This window comes from Melozone crissalis, unplaced genomic scaffold (assembly GCF_028551555.1).
Source record: "Melozone crissalis strain CALT ecotype California unplaced genomic scaffold, PUWL_Pcris_2 ptg000061l_1, whole genome shotgun sequence".
Taxonomy (NCBI): domain Eukaryota; kingdom Metazoa; phylum Chordata; class Aves; order Passeriformes; family Passerellidae; genus Melozone; species Melozone crissalis.
The window spans coordinates 2,329,610-2,342,970 of NW_026535839.1; the positions used below are offsets into that span (position 1 = coordinate 2,329,610).

Below are 13,361 nucleotides of genomic sequence, written 5' to 3' on the forward strand. Positions count from 1 at the left end.
CACTTAGCAGCTTTTCTTTGTGCTTTGAGTAATACTTGAAATGGGCCCAGACTGGTACAGTGGCCCTTCCTCTGTAACAGGATGGAAATAAGTAGCTGCAGCCTCTGCCAATACCCCATTGCTTTCTGTTCCAGGCCAGGGCACCTGTTTTCTTGGACCATGTGGTTGATCTCCGTCACTGGCTTCTTTCTGAATCTCATTTCCTTTCTTTTTTTTTATTTTATTTATTGTTTAATAGCAACCTTTTTGTGTCTGGGAGCAAGAAACCTCCCAAGCTCCATTTGGAACTCTGAATGCCCCAGCTGGTTGTTGGCTCTTCCCAGGTCACCTGCCTTGTCTGCCTGAAGTTGTTCTTTTTGTGTGGTTGGGGTGCAGGCAGCTGGCAGGACTTGGGAGGTGTATTTGTGTAAAATAGACAGTGTGAAAAGTTTGGTTGCAAAGCTTTTCTGCTATAACAATTTTTGACAAAGGGCATTATCACCTCAGTTTAGTCAAGTGTCAGGAAAAAAGGTGTGGATTTTTTTCAAGTAAAACCAATACATACTTTTCCTATGCAACCTTCCTATTTCTTAATTTAATTTTTTAAAAAAATTATCTTTTCCCTCCCACTCCTGCAGTGGTTGGACTGGACATCCAGGATGAAATGGGAAGGCATGAAGTGGGTCACATTGACAACTCGATGAAGATCCCTCTCAATAATGGGGATGGCTGCAGGTTTGAGGGCCATTTCAGCATCAACAAGGTGAGTGGCACTGACAGTGACAGTGACAGGGGGTGAGCGTGTGCTGGCTGGGGAAATGATGGCAGGATCCATTTGTGAAAAGGAACATTTGGAAATCTCTCTCTCCTGCTGTGTTGTGTGTGTTTATGGCCCTGTTCAGACAGAAGTTCAAGTCAGTGTGGGGAGAGGAGGCTGCATGGCCAGACCCACAGGGAATGTGTTAGATCAGGGGTTTGCTTCACTCTCCAGAGCAGGTAATGGAGACAGAAATGCTGATCAGCTCTGTGCAGCAGCCCCATGTCCAGGGGATGTGTGAGAACCCCACAGATGCCAAAGGGCTCCTGTGTTTGCTCCTCACGACTTCTGCACCTCCAAGCCCTGACTCAGTGTGGAGAGGTCTCTGGCAGTGGCCGCATCCCAGCTCTGCTTTGTTCTGAGAGCTGCAGAATGGCAGGAATGTTCCCTGGCATTCTGGAGGGTGCCAGGCTCCTGCAGGGATGTTTGGAATACAGCACGTGGCGCCACACATGCTTGCTGGGGATGCTCTGCTTCTGGCTCAAGGAATGAAAATCCAGGCCTGGAGGAGGCTCCTCTTTGGGATGGGTGTGTTCAAGATTGAATAATCTTGCTATGTAATGCTGGAGATGACTTGCTGGGGTGGGGGAGGCACTGGTGGGACCCAGAGATGTCCTAAGAAGGGCACACCCTTTATTCACTCCTCTTGGTGTACCACAGGCTACAAAATCCTCCTGCCTTCTTTTCCTCCCAGGTCGTGCTAAAGCACATCTAAAAATAACAGACAGCACCTCTTGCTGATTCTGTGGCATGGAAAGGATTGGGGATTTGAAAAGAGGACTTCTTCCTCATCTCCAGGCCACCAGGATGGCTGGCAGCTGGTAGTCCACAAAACTGGGAAAGAGCTTCTGGAAAGTTCTTGTCCAGACAATCCCCAGAGCACACAGAGCTGAGGTAGCTGGGGGTTTGTGTGCTGGATGTGGTGTGTCCTGCTCGCCAAGGGGGCAGAATGTGGCACTGAGGAGCTTCCTGCACTGCTCATTTGTGTCTCATTTAGTGCCTGGGAGGGGAGGGGAGCTGGCCCAGGGCTTGTGGCTCTGGAAGCCCAAATCTCCTGTGCGTGACCTGGCACTCTGCAGTGCCTTGGCAGGAATTGGACAGGCTGGGAGCTGCAGTGGGACCTGGCCAGCCCTGGGAACTGACCAGGGCTTGCATTTGGGTGTTGCTGTCCCAGCTGCTGAGGGAGCACAGGGTGACAGTGTGAGATGATGGTTTATGCTGCTTGCTGCAGGCCCTGACGCCCTGTTTGCTCAGCTTGTTTATGACACTGCTGGTGCCCACACCTGAAAGTGCTCCCAGGAGAGCACTGCTGTTCCTCAGGTCATTAAATCAGCTTTCCTGAAAGCACATGGAAGGGCATGTGGCCTCCCGTGGCCCTGCTGGTGAGGTGTGTGTGCAGAGAGCAGCTGGGCAGCAGTTGTATAACCACCCTCCCACTCCTGCCCTGGGCTGTGCCACATTGCTCCTCAGGGTTGCTGCATTTCACAACCTTTTCTCAATAGGAAAATATTCTTGCATCCTCCATGTCAGTGATTGAGCTGAATCTGCTGAAGGACTTCAGGGCTAGTGACCTGAAAAGTGCATGCATGCAGAGTGGTGCCAGCAGAGAGACACCAGGGCTCATTTTCTGTCTTGGAACTGAGCCTTTAGGTGAAACTTGTGCTTTTCAGTTCTTTGTATTTCCCTCCATTAAAAAAATTTAAAGGAAGGGCCCCTGCTAGCTTCTGCCAAGGAGAAGATCTAGGTTAGTTTGTATGGGATGCCCACGTGGGTTTGGTGGTGGATTTTCTCTTTATATAAAACTCATTCCTGCACACAATCTCAGAGGTAAAGTTGCTCATGACTGGTACCAGAAGAGAAATACATCCCCAGCTCCCTGGGCTGCTCTGCAGCAGTGGGCCCCTTTGCAAATGCCAGATGTGGGAGTAAGACATTGAGCAAGAGAGACAGGAATTTTATTTTAATAGGGATGAAAGACATAGCCCTAAGTGCTGGGGATCCCTGGAGCTGGGAGTGACCCACTCCTCATCCCCTGGTCAGGACCATCAGCAGTGTGGGGTGCCAGACTCCGGGCTGCAGGATTTGGGTGCAATGGTGTTGGTCAGCTGCAGGAAGGTATCACGGATTCTCCCATCTTCCTGGATGAATCCAGGCATTCCCATGTCACACCACAGAGCCTGGCAATGCCTTGAGGGGTAAAATGTGAAATCCTGTCTTCCCTGTCGTGGCTAATTTTAGGTCCCTGGTAACTTCCATGTGTCGACGCACAGCGCGACGGCGCAGCCGCAGAACCCCGACATGACTCACGTCATCCACAAGCTCTCATTTGGGGACAAGCTGCAGGTGAGTCCTGAGACTTCCCTGGCTCTAGGGGAATGCAGTGAGAGTGGTTTGATGTTAGACACTTCGGTTTTATGGAAGGCCTGGGTGTCCCTGCAATGTAAGCTCAAGGCTGGAGGAGTTCACAGCTGCCACCAGCTGGGGCAGGAGCAGTGTCCAGGCACAGAGCAACTGTGCTGTGTTCTTCTGAAACTCAAAGTGTTTCAGTGAGTTTCAGTGAGTTTTCTTTTGGAAAACTCTGTGGAGAGAGTTAGAAATGAGGGCTTGTGGCTCAGCAAAATCCTGGTTTTAGCATGAGCACAGCAAACAAACCCTTCTGCCTTTGTGGAGCAGCAGTGATGCACTCAGGGAAGATGTGTGCTGGCTACTGTGCTCACCACAGCAGCAGTCAAGCTCTTTTTAATTCACTTCATTCTGCTTATATAGCAGACACCCATTAGTCAAATTTGCTCTGTGAAACACAAGTTAGACTTAGCACTGCCAGTTCCCTGCTGGGAAGAAGCTGAATGCATGCACTTGCCTGGTGGATAGAATTTCACCAGGTGCTGCAAGTTATGTAATATTACCTGATTTCTCAATAAGGACAGATTACAGCACTAGCCTACTTCCAAGGAGCTGCCCTCACAGGTGGGAGTTCCACATGTGCACACCCAGCTTGAGACTCACCCTAAACGTTGCTTAGCCTTAGCCTCTCTGTAATCTTCTTTCCTCAGCACAGACGTCTCATTAGTCTGCTCCTTGTACACCCACTTCCAAAGCCCTTTTTCATGCTAACAAGTCTAAGCGTTGCTTTGTAGTCTTCTGGTTCTGCTCCCGCCTCCTTTTAGGAATGATCTTGTGTGGGAACCAGGAAATATTAGCGTATAAATAAGCTTGGCTTAATGTCTGTGAAGCACACTGAGATTATGAAAAATAGGGGGTGAGTGGTAATGGGGAGCTGTGCAGCCTGCGTGGGAAATGGGTGCTCTGAGGGAGCATTCCCATTGTTTTATCATGGAGCAGCTGGAGTGTGAATCAGCATGGAGGAGGAGCCTGGAGAGACAAGCAGCAAAGTGCCTTCAGTTCTTGTGGTGAGAAACCTGTCTGGCAAACGTGGAGTTGGCTCCTGGCTGGGGCAAGTGGAGTATTTTCAGAGCTGAGGATGAGTGCTCGTGGTCTGAGGTGCTGCAGGCGAGCAGCAGCTCAGCAGCACAAATTAAAGAAGGATATCTTCACCAAACAGGTGCTACCACGACTCAGCAAGTGTGGGGAGCTTTCAATCTGCCTAGCTGCACCTTTGAATATTTCAGGTTGTCTCCACCTGCTTTGATGTAATAAAAGCTTATATTCCTTACAGAGGGTGAGGAGCTCCTCATTCACTTGTGTCATGTGCTGGGAGTTTGTTCTGTGTGGGATCACTGACTCTGCCACAGTGATCCACTGAGGGACAGGCTGTGTTCTCCAGAAAAACCAGTCTCTCTGAAGCAGAGATTTAAATATCATCTGGCACTGAATGAGCTTTGAGTCCTCATCAGGACTTTGTGCACAATAGTGGCAGACTTCCTGCAGATTTTTCATCCTCATTTAGATGAGATCAGAATTGAAACCTGCAGAATTAAAACTCATGCAGTGAGTTCTGCATGTCAGGTAACCCAGGAAGGAGAGGGATGAGGAGAGTAAGAGATGATGCCTTTTTACTGTCAGGGGTGGACAACTCTCCTGACAAGGTTAAAGCCAGGATTATTCAACACCATAATGTAGAAATTATGATTAAAAATGCAACATCTCCTATTTCCACGTCTCTCTTTTACTGAGTTACCTGACAGCTGGAGGTAGGAACTCATTGGTTTGAATTTTGGTCTTTTGGATGAGGGGAAAATCCACCAGAATTTTGAAGTGGACCTTAAAGTCTCTGGTGCAGATATTCAGTAAGAGACTTGTTAGCTGTATCAAGAATGGAACACCACACTGTAGTCCACTCCGGGGGCTTCTTTTTCTTCTTATGCCTTTTACAGTGAGTGAAGAATGAGCACAGGCTGCAGATGTAGTGTGGGAATGGTGGTGGTTGTGTGAAATTCCAGCAGAGCAGAAGGCCTTGCCGCAGGATCAGCTGCTGCTTTTGCTCTGCTCCTGCTCCCAGCACCTTCCAGTTGAGTTTGCTGGGATTTTGTCTGTCCAGAATTTCCTTTCTGCTGAGCAGAACTGGTTCACTTGCTGCTTCCCCCCTCATCCACTCTGCAGTGCTGGGACCAGGGAAATGTCCATGAGGAACAGTCCATGAGGATGAGACAGACACATGTTGAGAGGGTCTGGGAAGGAGATGGCATTGCCCTGTTGGTGAGGTGAAACTGTCACACCCCTGACCAAATCCTCCCTCCAAACTCTTCTTCCCTGTTGTCTGACTGAAGGTCAGGAATTTCTGGGTTGTGGAGTTCTGTGTCCTTTCTTTGTGCCTTGTGAGCAGCACAACCCCTGACCTGCAGCTGCTGCCGTGGGCTTTTCCCTGCCTGGAGAGATCACACATGGATGATTCTGCTGCTGGAGATCAGACTCCAGGTCACAGCCTGTGCAGGGCATGGAAGTGCTGTTATTGTGGGCAAACAGATACTCACAGGTCTGAAACCAGCTGCAGGAAAAGCTGAAGGGAGGTCAGTGTTGGGATGTGTCCTTCCATCAGCCATCTCCAAGGCTGATGAGTTGTACAGACCCAGCTGCCCTGACACCAGCCACCTTTGGAGGAGAAAACTGCTGAGTTTTAACCCCACTGTGACTCCCATCTATTTCCCTTTCAGCCTGATAAAATTAATTTCACAGTTACCTCTGCAAAGCTCTTAGGAAATAGCTCACGGTGAAAATTTCACAACTGGCCTCTTCCAACTGCAATTCCTTTAGCTTCGGAGTGGTTTTGGAGTTTCATCTTGTAAGATGTTGTGAAATCAGCTTTTTCACTTGGAGCCAGCCACTGTGATGATGGTCACTGAAAAATATTTGGGGTCATCTTTCACTGAGTTGAGGCTTTGTTTTTTGGAAGGGTTGAATCAGGCTGGTTACAGGGTAGGGAAGCAAAGGTCAAGAGTATCAAGTCAGAGCAGAGTTTCTTCATCCTCCTTTTTGCTTTCCAGGTCCATAACGTCCACGGAGCATTCAATGCCTTGGAGGGAGCAGACAAGCTCAGCTCAAACCGTGGGTATTCCTGGCACTGCAGCTCTCAGCCACCCTCTGCAGGAGGGAAGGCAGGGCCATTCATGCAACACTGCTGTATCCAGTGTGTTTCATTTGCTTCTTTAGCCAAAATCATCCAGACATTGCTGGCTGACATTTCCATTTCCTCCAGTGCTTAGCCCAAAAGGTCCTTTGCAGTCCTTGTGGAGTTTTTTATCCATATGCTGTTCCTGTAGTGTCCCTCTGCTGCTGTTACTTCCACCAGAACTTTGCCTTGTACTTGTTGCAAATTACCTGGAAATTTCTGCTCTGTGGATGGCAAGAGGGACATTTTCATGGCCCAGCACAAAAAGGAAAATTCAATGCATGCTACAGTTCAGTGTAGAGAGTTGTCTCTTAAATGTTCAGGCTCCTCCAGGACATCACTCCTGTCCATTCCTTGGAACAAAATTTCTGTGGCTGTTCCTGAAGCTATACAGTTGTGGTTTGGGTTTTTTTTTTTTACCTCCAGAAGCCAAATGTCATCGTGTTACGCTTGGCTAGAGGATCCTTCAGAGATGCCATTTAGAATTCTGTTTCTGAACTGTTTTAGAAGACACAAAAACGAGAACGAGCCATTTAAATAATGAAAAAAAAAAAGTTAAGCAGCTGTGGGAGAAGGAGGATGAGAAAGCAAGAAAGAAACGGTAGTACACAGGTTGTGATACCTCAGAGTTTTTAGTCAAAATTCTCTCAGTGGGCTGCAGCCCTAACCTCAGCCAGTTCCTGCTTTAACCAGGCTGTTTGTGTGGTGATGAAAGTGTTGCCATTTATAGTTGCAGGCAGTTAGGAAGGTTGGAGGAACCCAAACCTTGGGTGGGTTGTGGTCCTGCAGAAGGTGTGGGCGGCTCCTGGTGTCACCCAAGCAGAGCTCTGAGCAAAGGGCACAAACGTGGCATGTGAAGCTTTGTCCCTGAGATAAGGAGGAGGGAGTCTCCCTTTTTTGTGACTTGTTCTGTGGGCTGGCTCCTTTCTCTCAGTGCTAACATGTCCTTCCCTTCCTCCCCTGAGCACAGCCCTTGCCTCTCACGACTACATCCTGAAGATCGTGCCCACGGTGTACGAGGACATGAGCGGCAAGCAGCGATACTCCTACCAGTACACCGTGGCCAACAAGGTAAAGCAGCAGCAGCCTCTGCACCCACGGGCTCCTCTCTGCACCCCAGGGGATGCTCAGCCACCGGTCCTGCTCTCCCCGTGCCCTGTGGGTTTGTAGGTGAGCAGTAGCCTCTGCTGGGAGAAGGAGGAACTGAAGCTGCTCGCAGTGGGGCTTTTCCTGCTGCTGGAGTCTGCCAAGCTTGGGCTTGGGAGGGTTTGTCAGAGCAGGTGCTGGTGGTGCTTTCATTCCTGTTCTTCCTCCTGGCGTGCTCACCTGTCAGTTTAGCTGATGAGGATTTCTGTGAGTTGTGTGGGAGGTGTTTACAGGCTGCAGGAGCTCCTGTTGTGCCTGGCAAGGTGCATCTGAATGGAAACGAATCCAGCTGAGCACATAAAACATCACTTAAACCTGGTTTTAGCAACTAAACAGTCTCAGTTGTGATGGATGGGTGAGACAAATAAATCAGCAGAGTTTTTAGCTTTTTACAAATGTTTATTTCAGATATTAAGTCACTGAACTGAAGCAGCAAATATGGTGGTGGTTGAGTATTTCACAGTCCCTGCATTATGATAGTGAAGTATCACAGAATCCATTAGTTTAGAAAACATTCAAGATCACCAAATCCTATCAGTGACCAATTCCCACTTATCACCCAGCCCAGAGCATGAGTGCCACATCCAGTATTTTAATAATTCAATGTACTGAATTTTTTTGAGGGGAAAAAAAGAACCCTATTTACTTTTTACAATAAAAAGCATCTTCCAGTTGAAAATTATTTGCCATTTTGGTGCTAAATGAAAGTCCAAAATCTGTTTGTAATGTCTAATTACTTCTAGTTTGCCCTAAGTGATAATTAGGCACACACTCTCCCGGACCATTTCTCAGTTAATGTTCCTGACTGGTGACTTTGGGCTTGCTTGTGTGGTGTGTCCCAGGGATTTGGACATCTCCCTCTGTTCAGATTACAGTGTATTTGTTCTGCTTAATGTCACAACTGCTGTTCTGATAAGACTCCTGTGACAGGAGTTCTGAAAGTAATTTGGAAAGTAGCAGGAGCTTTTGACACTTCTGTGAGCTTGGCTGCAGACTGGGGCGTTGAGCCAAGTCTGACTCATTAGGGCAGGAGGGCTGGTGGGGAGAAGGGGACAGGAGGGAAAAAATGAGGTCAGTTCTGTCAAAACTGAGGTGCTGAGAAGCACAGCTGTGCTTTCTGCTCAGGGTGCTTCCATCCTTCACTCCACACTGAGCAGTGGGAAAGGGAAATGGGAAGCCCCTGGACCAGTCTGGCACAGAGAGGCTGCTCTGAGGGTCTGAAGGGTACAAACTCTGTCTCCTCTCTTAGCTCCTCTGTTTCCTCCCTTCCCACAGTCCCAAAGTGAGCTGCAGAACTCCAGTAAAAGCCTGAAAATGTCACGACTGGGGACTTCTGCTTCTCTTGTCATCATGGGATGAACCACCTAAAAATAGGGGAATTTGGGATTTATTTAAGATGATTGAAGATAAATACTGCCTCACCAGCACACGGAGAGCAAAATTAATTTTTTTGTGTGTGTCATGCTCACATGAATCCTGTTGCTTGCTCTTTTTTTGTTTTTCTGAAGAACTTGAGGCTGTCTTTGCCTGTTTGTGAAGGAGAATTGCCCAGGAGAGGAGATGTGAGCTGGCAGCTTGTCCCCGGGCTGAGGGAGGGAGAGGCAGCCTGTGCCACACTGGGCTCTCCTTGGACTCTGGGTCCCAGCCTGCTTTCCTGGGATTTCTCTTCACCCTGTGAATGTCTGAAAAGTGATTCCTGTCTCCACTGCCAGCACAGGCAAAATACTATCTCAGGAAGATGTGGCTTTAGTTACCAATTTAGTGCTGGTACTGAGCAGTGTGTCCTGCTGGGTGCTGTCCTGTGGCTGGACCTGTTAGAAACAAATGGATTAAAGGAGAGTGCCACTGGAAATCTGGAATGTGTCTCTCCCAAAGCAGCCTGGGATATTTTTTGAACCTTTGCTAATACTTTTCTGTATACAGTTTCATCCTGGCTTTCAGGAGTTTTAAATGTGCCTTGAACATGGTTCCACATGATTCATACTAAGAGGGCAAAGCATTCCCATTGGGGAGGGGGCCTGACAGAGCAATGCAAGGACAAGGAGGGGTTTTCAGGCTCTTACAAACTAAATTCCATCTGTTTGGTGAATTATTTATGTACAAAATATAGACATACATGTGATTTACAGAACCAAAACTTCACCTGCAGCCAGGCTGTTTGTACTGAAATAGAGCAGTTCTAGGATGGAGAATCAATGACAGCCTTTCTGTTTAGTCCTGTAACTCTGAATGAAGGTGAGAGTAATCACCATCACTCTGTCCCCTTAGCTCTTTCATTATCAGGCTGGAAGGAGATTGTTTTCCTTTCTGATAAGGATGGGAGGTGAGCACTCACACTGGAATTCACTGTTTGCTTCTTTCCATCTGGTCACTGCTATAAAACACTGGGGTGAAGGCCAAACCCACGGGGGCAGTTTTCTGGCAGACACTCTCTGGAATGGGTTTACTTACATTTTGTGCCATTTTCCCCTTTTTTTGCCCCGTTTTTCCCCAGGAATACGTGGCCTACAGCCACACGGGCCGCATCATCCCGGCCATCTGGTTCCGCTACGACCTGAGCCCCATCACAGTGAAGTACACAGAGAGGAGACAGCCTCTGTACAGGTTCATCACATCGGTGAGTCACCCCAGCCTCTCCTTCTCCCGTCCCCTGCCTGCCTTTCATGGCCCTCCTGAGCCTCTCTTGCCCACAGGAGTTGGGTTTCTGCCTCAGGGCAGTGTGATGTGGGGATACAGCAGCGCATCACTGGGGTGCTGCTGGACTGGGAGGTGACTCCAGTGCTCTGACAATTTGATTTAATAGCTGGGCACAAAAAGAAGGGAAATGAACCCATTCCAGAAGGACCAGGCTCTGTCCAGGCAGGATGGGCTCTCTTGCAGCATGTCAGAAGCTTGGAAGTAAAGCTGAAAACTGCAATAAACTGCTCAGTAATGATGAGATCAAATGTGCAGAGAATCTAGAGTAGTTTGGATTGAAAGAACCTTAAACCTCATCCCATCCCACCCCCTGCCATGGCAGGGGCACCTTCCACTGTCCCAGGGTGCTCCAAACCCTGTCCAACCTGGCCTGGGACACTTTGAGGGATCCAGGGGCAGCCACAGCTGCTCTGGGCACCCCCACCCTTTTCCTCCCAAAGTCACCCTGGTCTCTCCAGAGGGTTTTCCTTTGTTCCAGTGAGGGAAGGAGAACTGTTAGATGACACAGAGCTGCTTGTCCTTGCCATCTGCTGGTATTTGGGTGATTTTTACAGTAAATAGGAAGAAAACTGGCAGTGGAGATTTTATCAGCAGCCGCTTCTCTCCTCTCCTACAAGACACTGATTATTTTTTTTTACACTGAGTTTTACTCATTGCTGCTGCTTGGCTTAATAAGGAGTGCCAGTTGCAGGTATTTACTCCTGAGCAGAAGTGGAAAAGAGCTGCATTATCAAATTCCAGAGGTGTTTTCCTGACGAGTTACATTTGAATGTGTCCAGAGAGCATCCTGCAGTCCTGATCTCAGCATCCAGAACAAAGCTGTGCTGGCAAAACTGCTCATTAGGCAAAGAGCTATTTAAAGATCCTCCAGAACTTTAAAAAAAAAAAGTGTCTTCAGGGAGTTGGCTTAAAATTGGAGCTGCAGTGAGCTGTGCCAGTGAGCATGGTGGAATGTGAAGCACTTGATAAATTGGCTGCAGTGAAGACCTCAAATTCTGATTTTTAAACTGTTTGACTGTTTTAATTGGAATTCACATAAACAGCGTGGTGGAGTTGCACTTCAAGATTTTGATTTTGCAACTTTTGATAAACAGCAAGTTCCCTTCACGGAACTTTAGACAGTGAATAGAATACACAAATAACCAGATAAGGGGGCTTGAAGTAAAACCTAAATGTCATGGTGAAAGACTTTCTCTTCTTAGCACATCCACTTGGCTTCAAAAAATAATCCTAAAAAAGGTCAAACATCAGCATTTCACGACTTGGCATCTCATTCTGCTTCTTTCCCTAAAATTGTGCTCCCAGAAGTTTCTTACACATCACGTTGGGGGTGAGGATGTGGAGGTGTTTTCATGGGAAATGATTTGATAGCTGGGATTATTCTTTAATTTGATTGTCAGCATTGATTCACTGCTGATCTGCCATTGTATGCCTATAAAAAGCACCTTTTTTGAATGGTATCCTGTTTCTGAGGATAAGCCTGAGGAGCACAGTCATGTGTCTGACATTGCCTTTGTGTCACCGTGCTGGCAGCCCTGCCTCCTCCTGTGCATCCACTGGTGTTTGCCTTTAGGCACCAGCCTGCATCCCGCTCTGCTGTGATCCCTTCTGTTCAGAGTGCAGGGAAGGGGCTCAGGGTGCATTCCCCATGTCCAGAGAGCTCTCACTGCTGGGATTATTCCCCTTCTGTGTCTCCTTCTGTGACAGACATCTTTTCATGAAAAATCCCTTCCTTAGGATTTTTCCTCCTGAGAAGCTGAGAGGCCTCAGGAACAAAATGTAAACATTGATTATCTGCTGCTGTGGAATGCAACAGGTGCATCTGTGATTGGTCTCATGTGGTTGTTTCTAATTAATGGCCAATCACAGTCAGCTGGCTCAGACTCTGTCCGAGACAGAAGCTTTTGTTATTCATTCTTTCTGATTCTATTCCTAGCTTAGCCAGCTTTCTGATGAAACCTTTTCTTCTATTCTTTTAGTATAGTTTTAATGTAATATATATAATAAAATAATAAATCAGCCTTCTGAAACATGGAGTCAGATCCTCATCTCTCCCCTATCCAAGAACCCCTGTGAACACCTCACATCCTTCCCTTCATCCTTTCATGGCTGGGCCTGACCCCACAGACCTCATGGAGCTAAGGGCAGATCCCTACCAATAACTCATCCCATTAAACCCAGGGAAGTGCCTGATCCCTGCCTGTACGTGTCGGAGCTGTGCTGATCCAGGAACATTTGGTGCAGCTCCTGTGCTGACCTGGAGCCCAGCGCTGCTCACAAGCCCTCCAAGCCCTTTTTTCGTCACCAGTTCTCAGAGCTGTGTGTGCAGGAGGCCCCAGTGCCAGGTGCGTGTGACTCATCCCCACTCAGCACTACAGAGCTCTGCAGATGAATTTATTTATATTTTTTTTTTCTATTCCCCAGCCCCTTGTGCTGCTGCACTGAAGTCAGATTTTCCTGCCTGTGATGCAGGATCTGCGTGTTGGACGGGGTTTGTGTTTGTGGTGTGCCATCTCCCGTCAGCTGAGCTGCTCTGATGAAACAACCCAGCTCCATGGTGGGCATTGCCCTGGGGAGCCACCCTGTGCCACACCCCAGGGCACAGCAGGGAGGGGGTACAGCAGCAGGAGCTGGATTGTCCCCTAAAAACCCTGACTTTGCCTCAGGCTGGTGCTCTGGTGTTAGCAGCCTGGATCTGCTGGAATGCTGAGTGTCCTGCACAATCCCCATTTCTGCAGCTCCTTGTCTTACTGAGCTCACTGAATGTTCAAATCTGGGTAATAAATGCACATGGTAAGGAGCTGGAGCTCTCAGTGCCTTTGCTCACCCTTGATGAGCTGTTTGTTCCTTCCCCTCAGCGCTGCTGCTGCTGCTCCTACGTTGGTTTTTGTCTCTGACTTTGCCCATGGGGAGCTGTGTGGGAGCAGAGACGTGGCAGGCTGTGTGTAGTGTGGCACCAGTTCCCTTCTGGGCCTGCTGTGTTGCACTTTTATAATGTTTATCATGGAATTATTTAGGTTGGAAAAGATTGCAAGGCCACCGAGTCCCAGCTGTGCCCAATCCCCACCTTGTCCCCAGCCCACAGCACTCAGTGCCACCTCCAGGGATGGGGATCCAACCCTCCCTGGGCAGTTCCAGTGCCTGAGCAAAAAAAAA

General features: G+C 48.3%; 1 protein-coding gene across 2 annotated transcripts in view; it reads left to right on the forward strand.

Moving 5' to 3' along the window:
* Positions 1 to 13,361, forward strand: part of ERGIC1 (endoplasmic reticulum-golgi intermediate compartment 1) — a 54,109-nt gene that overhangs the window by 37,163 nt on the left and 3,585 nt on the right. For both annotated transcript variants that reach the window (XM_054287828.1, XM_054287827.1), the window contains 5 exons: positions 618 to 742; positions 3,035 to 3,139; positions 6,238 to 6,298; positions 7,333 to 7,433; positions 10,003 to 10,125. In XM_054287828.1, the coding sequence (XP_054143803.1) occupies positions 618 to 742; positions 3,035 to 3,139; positions 6,238 to 6,298; positions 7,333 to 7,433; positions 10,003 to 10,125 (515 nt within the window). The remainder of the gene's footprint in view (positions 1 to 617; positions 743 to 3,034; positions 3,140 to 6,237; positions 6,299 to 7,332; positions 7,434 to 10,002; positions 10,126 to 13,361) is intronic.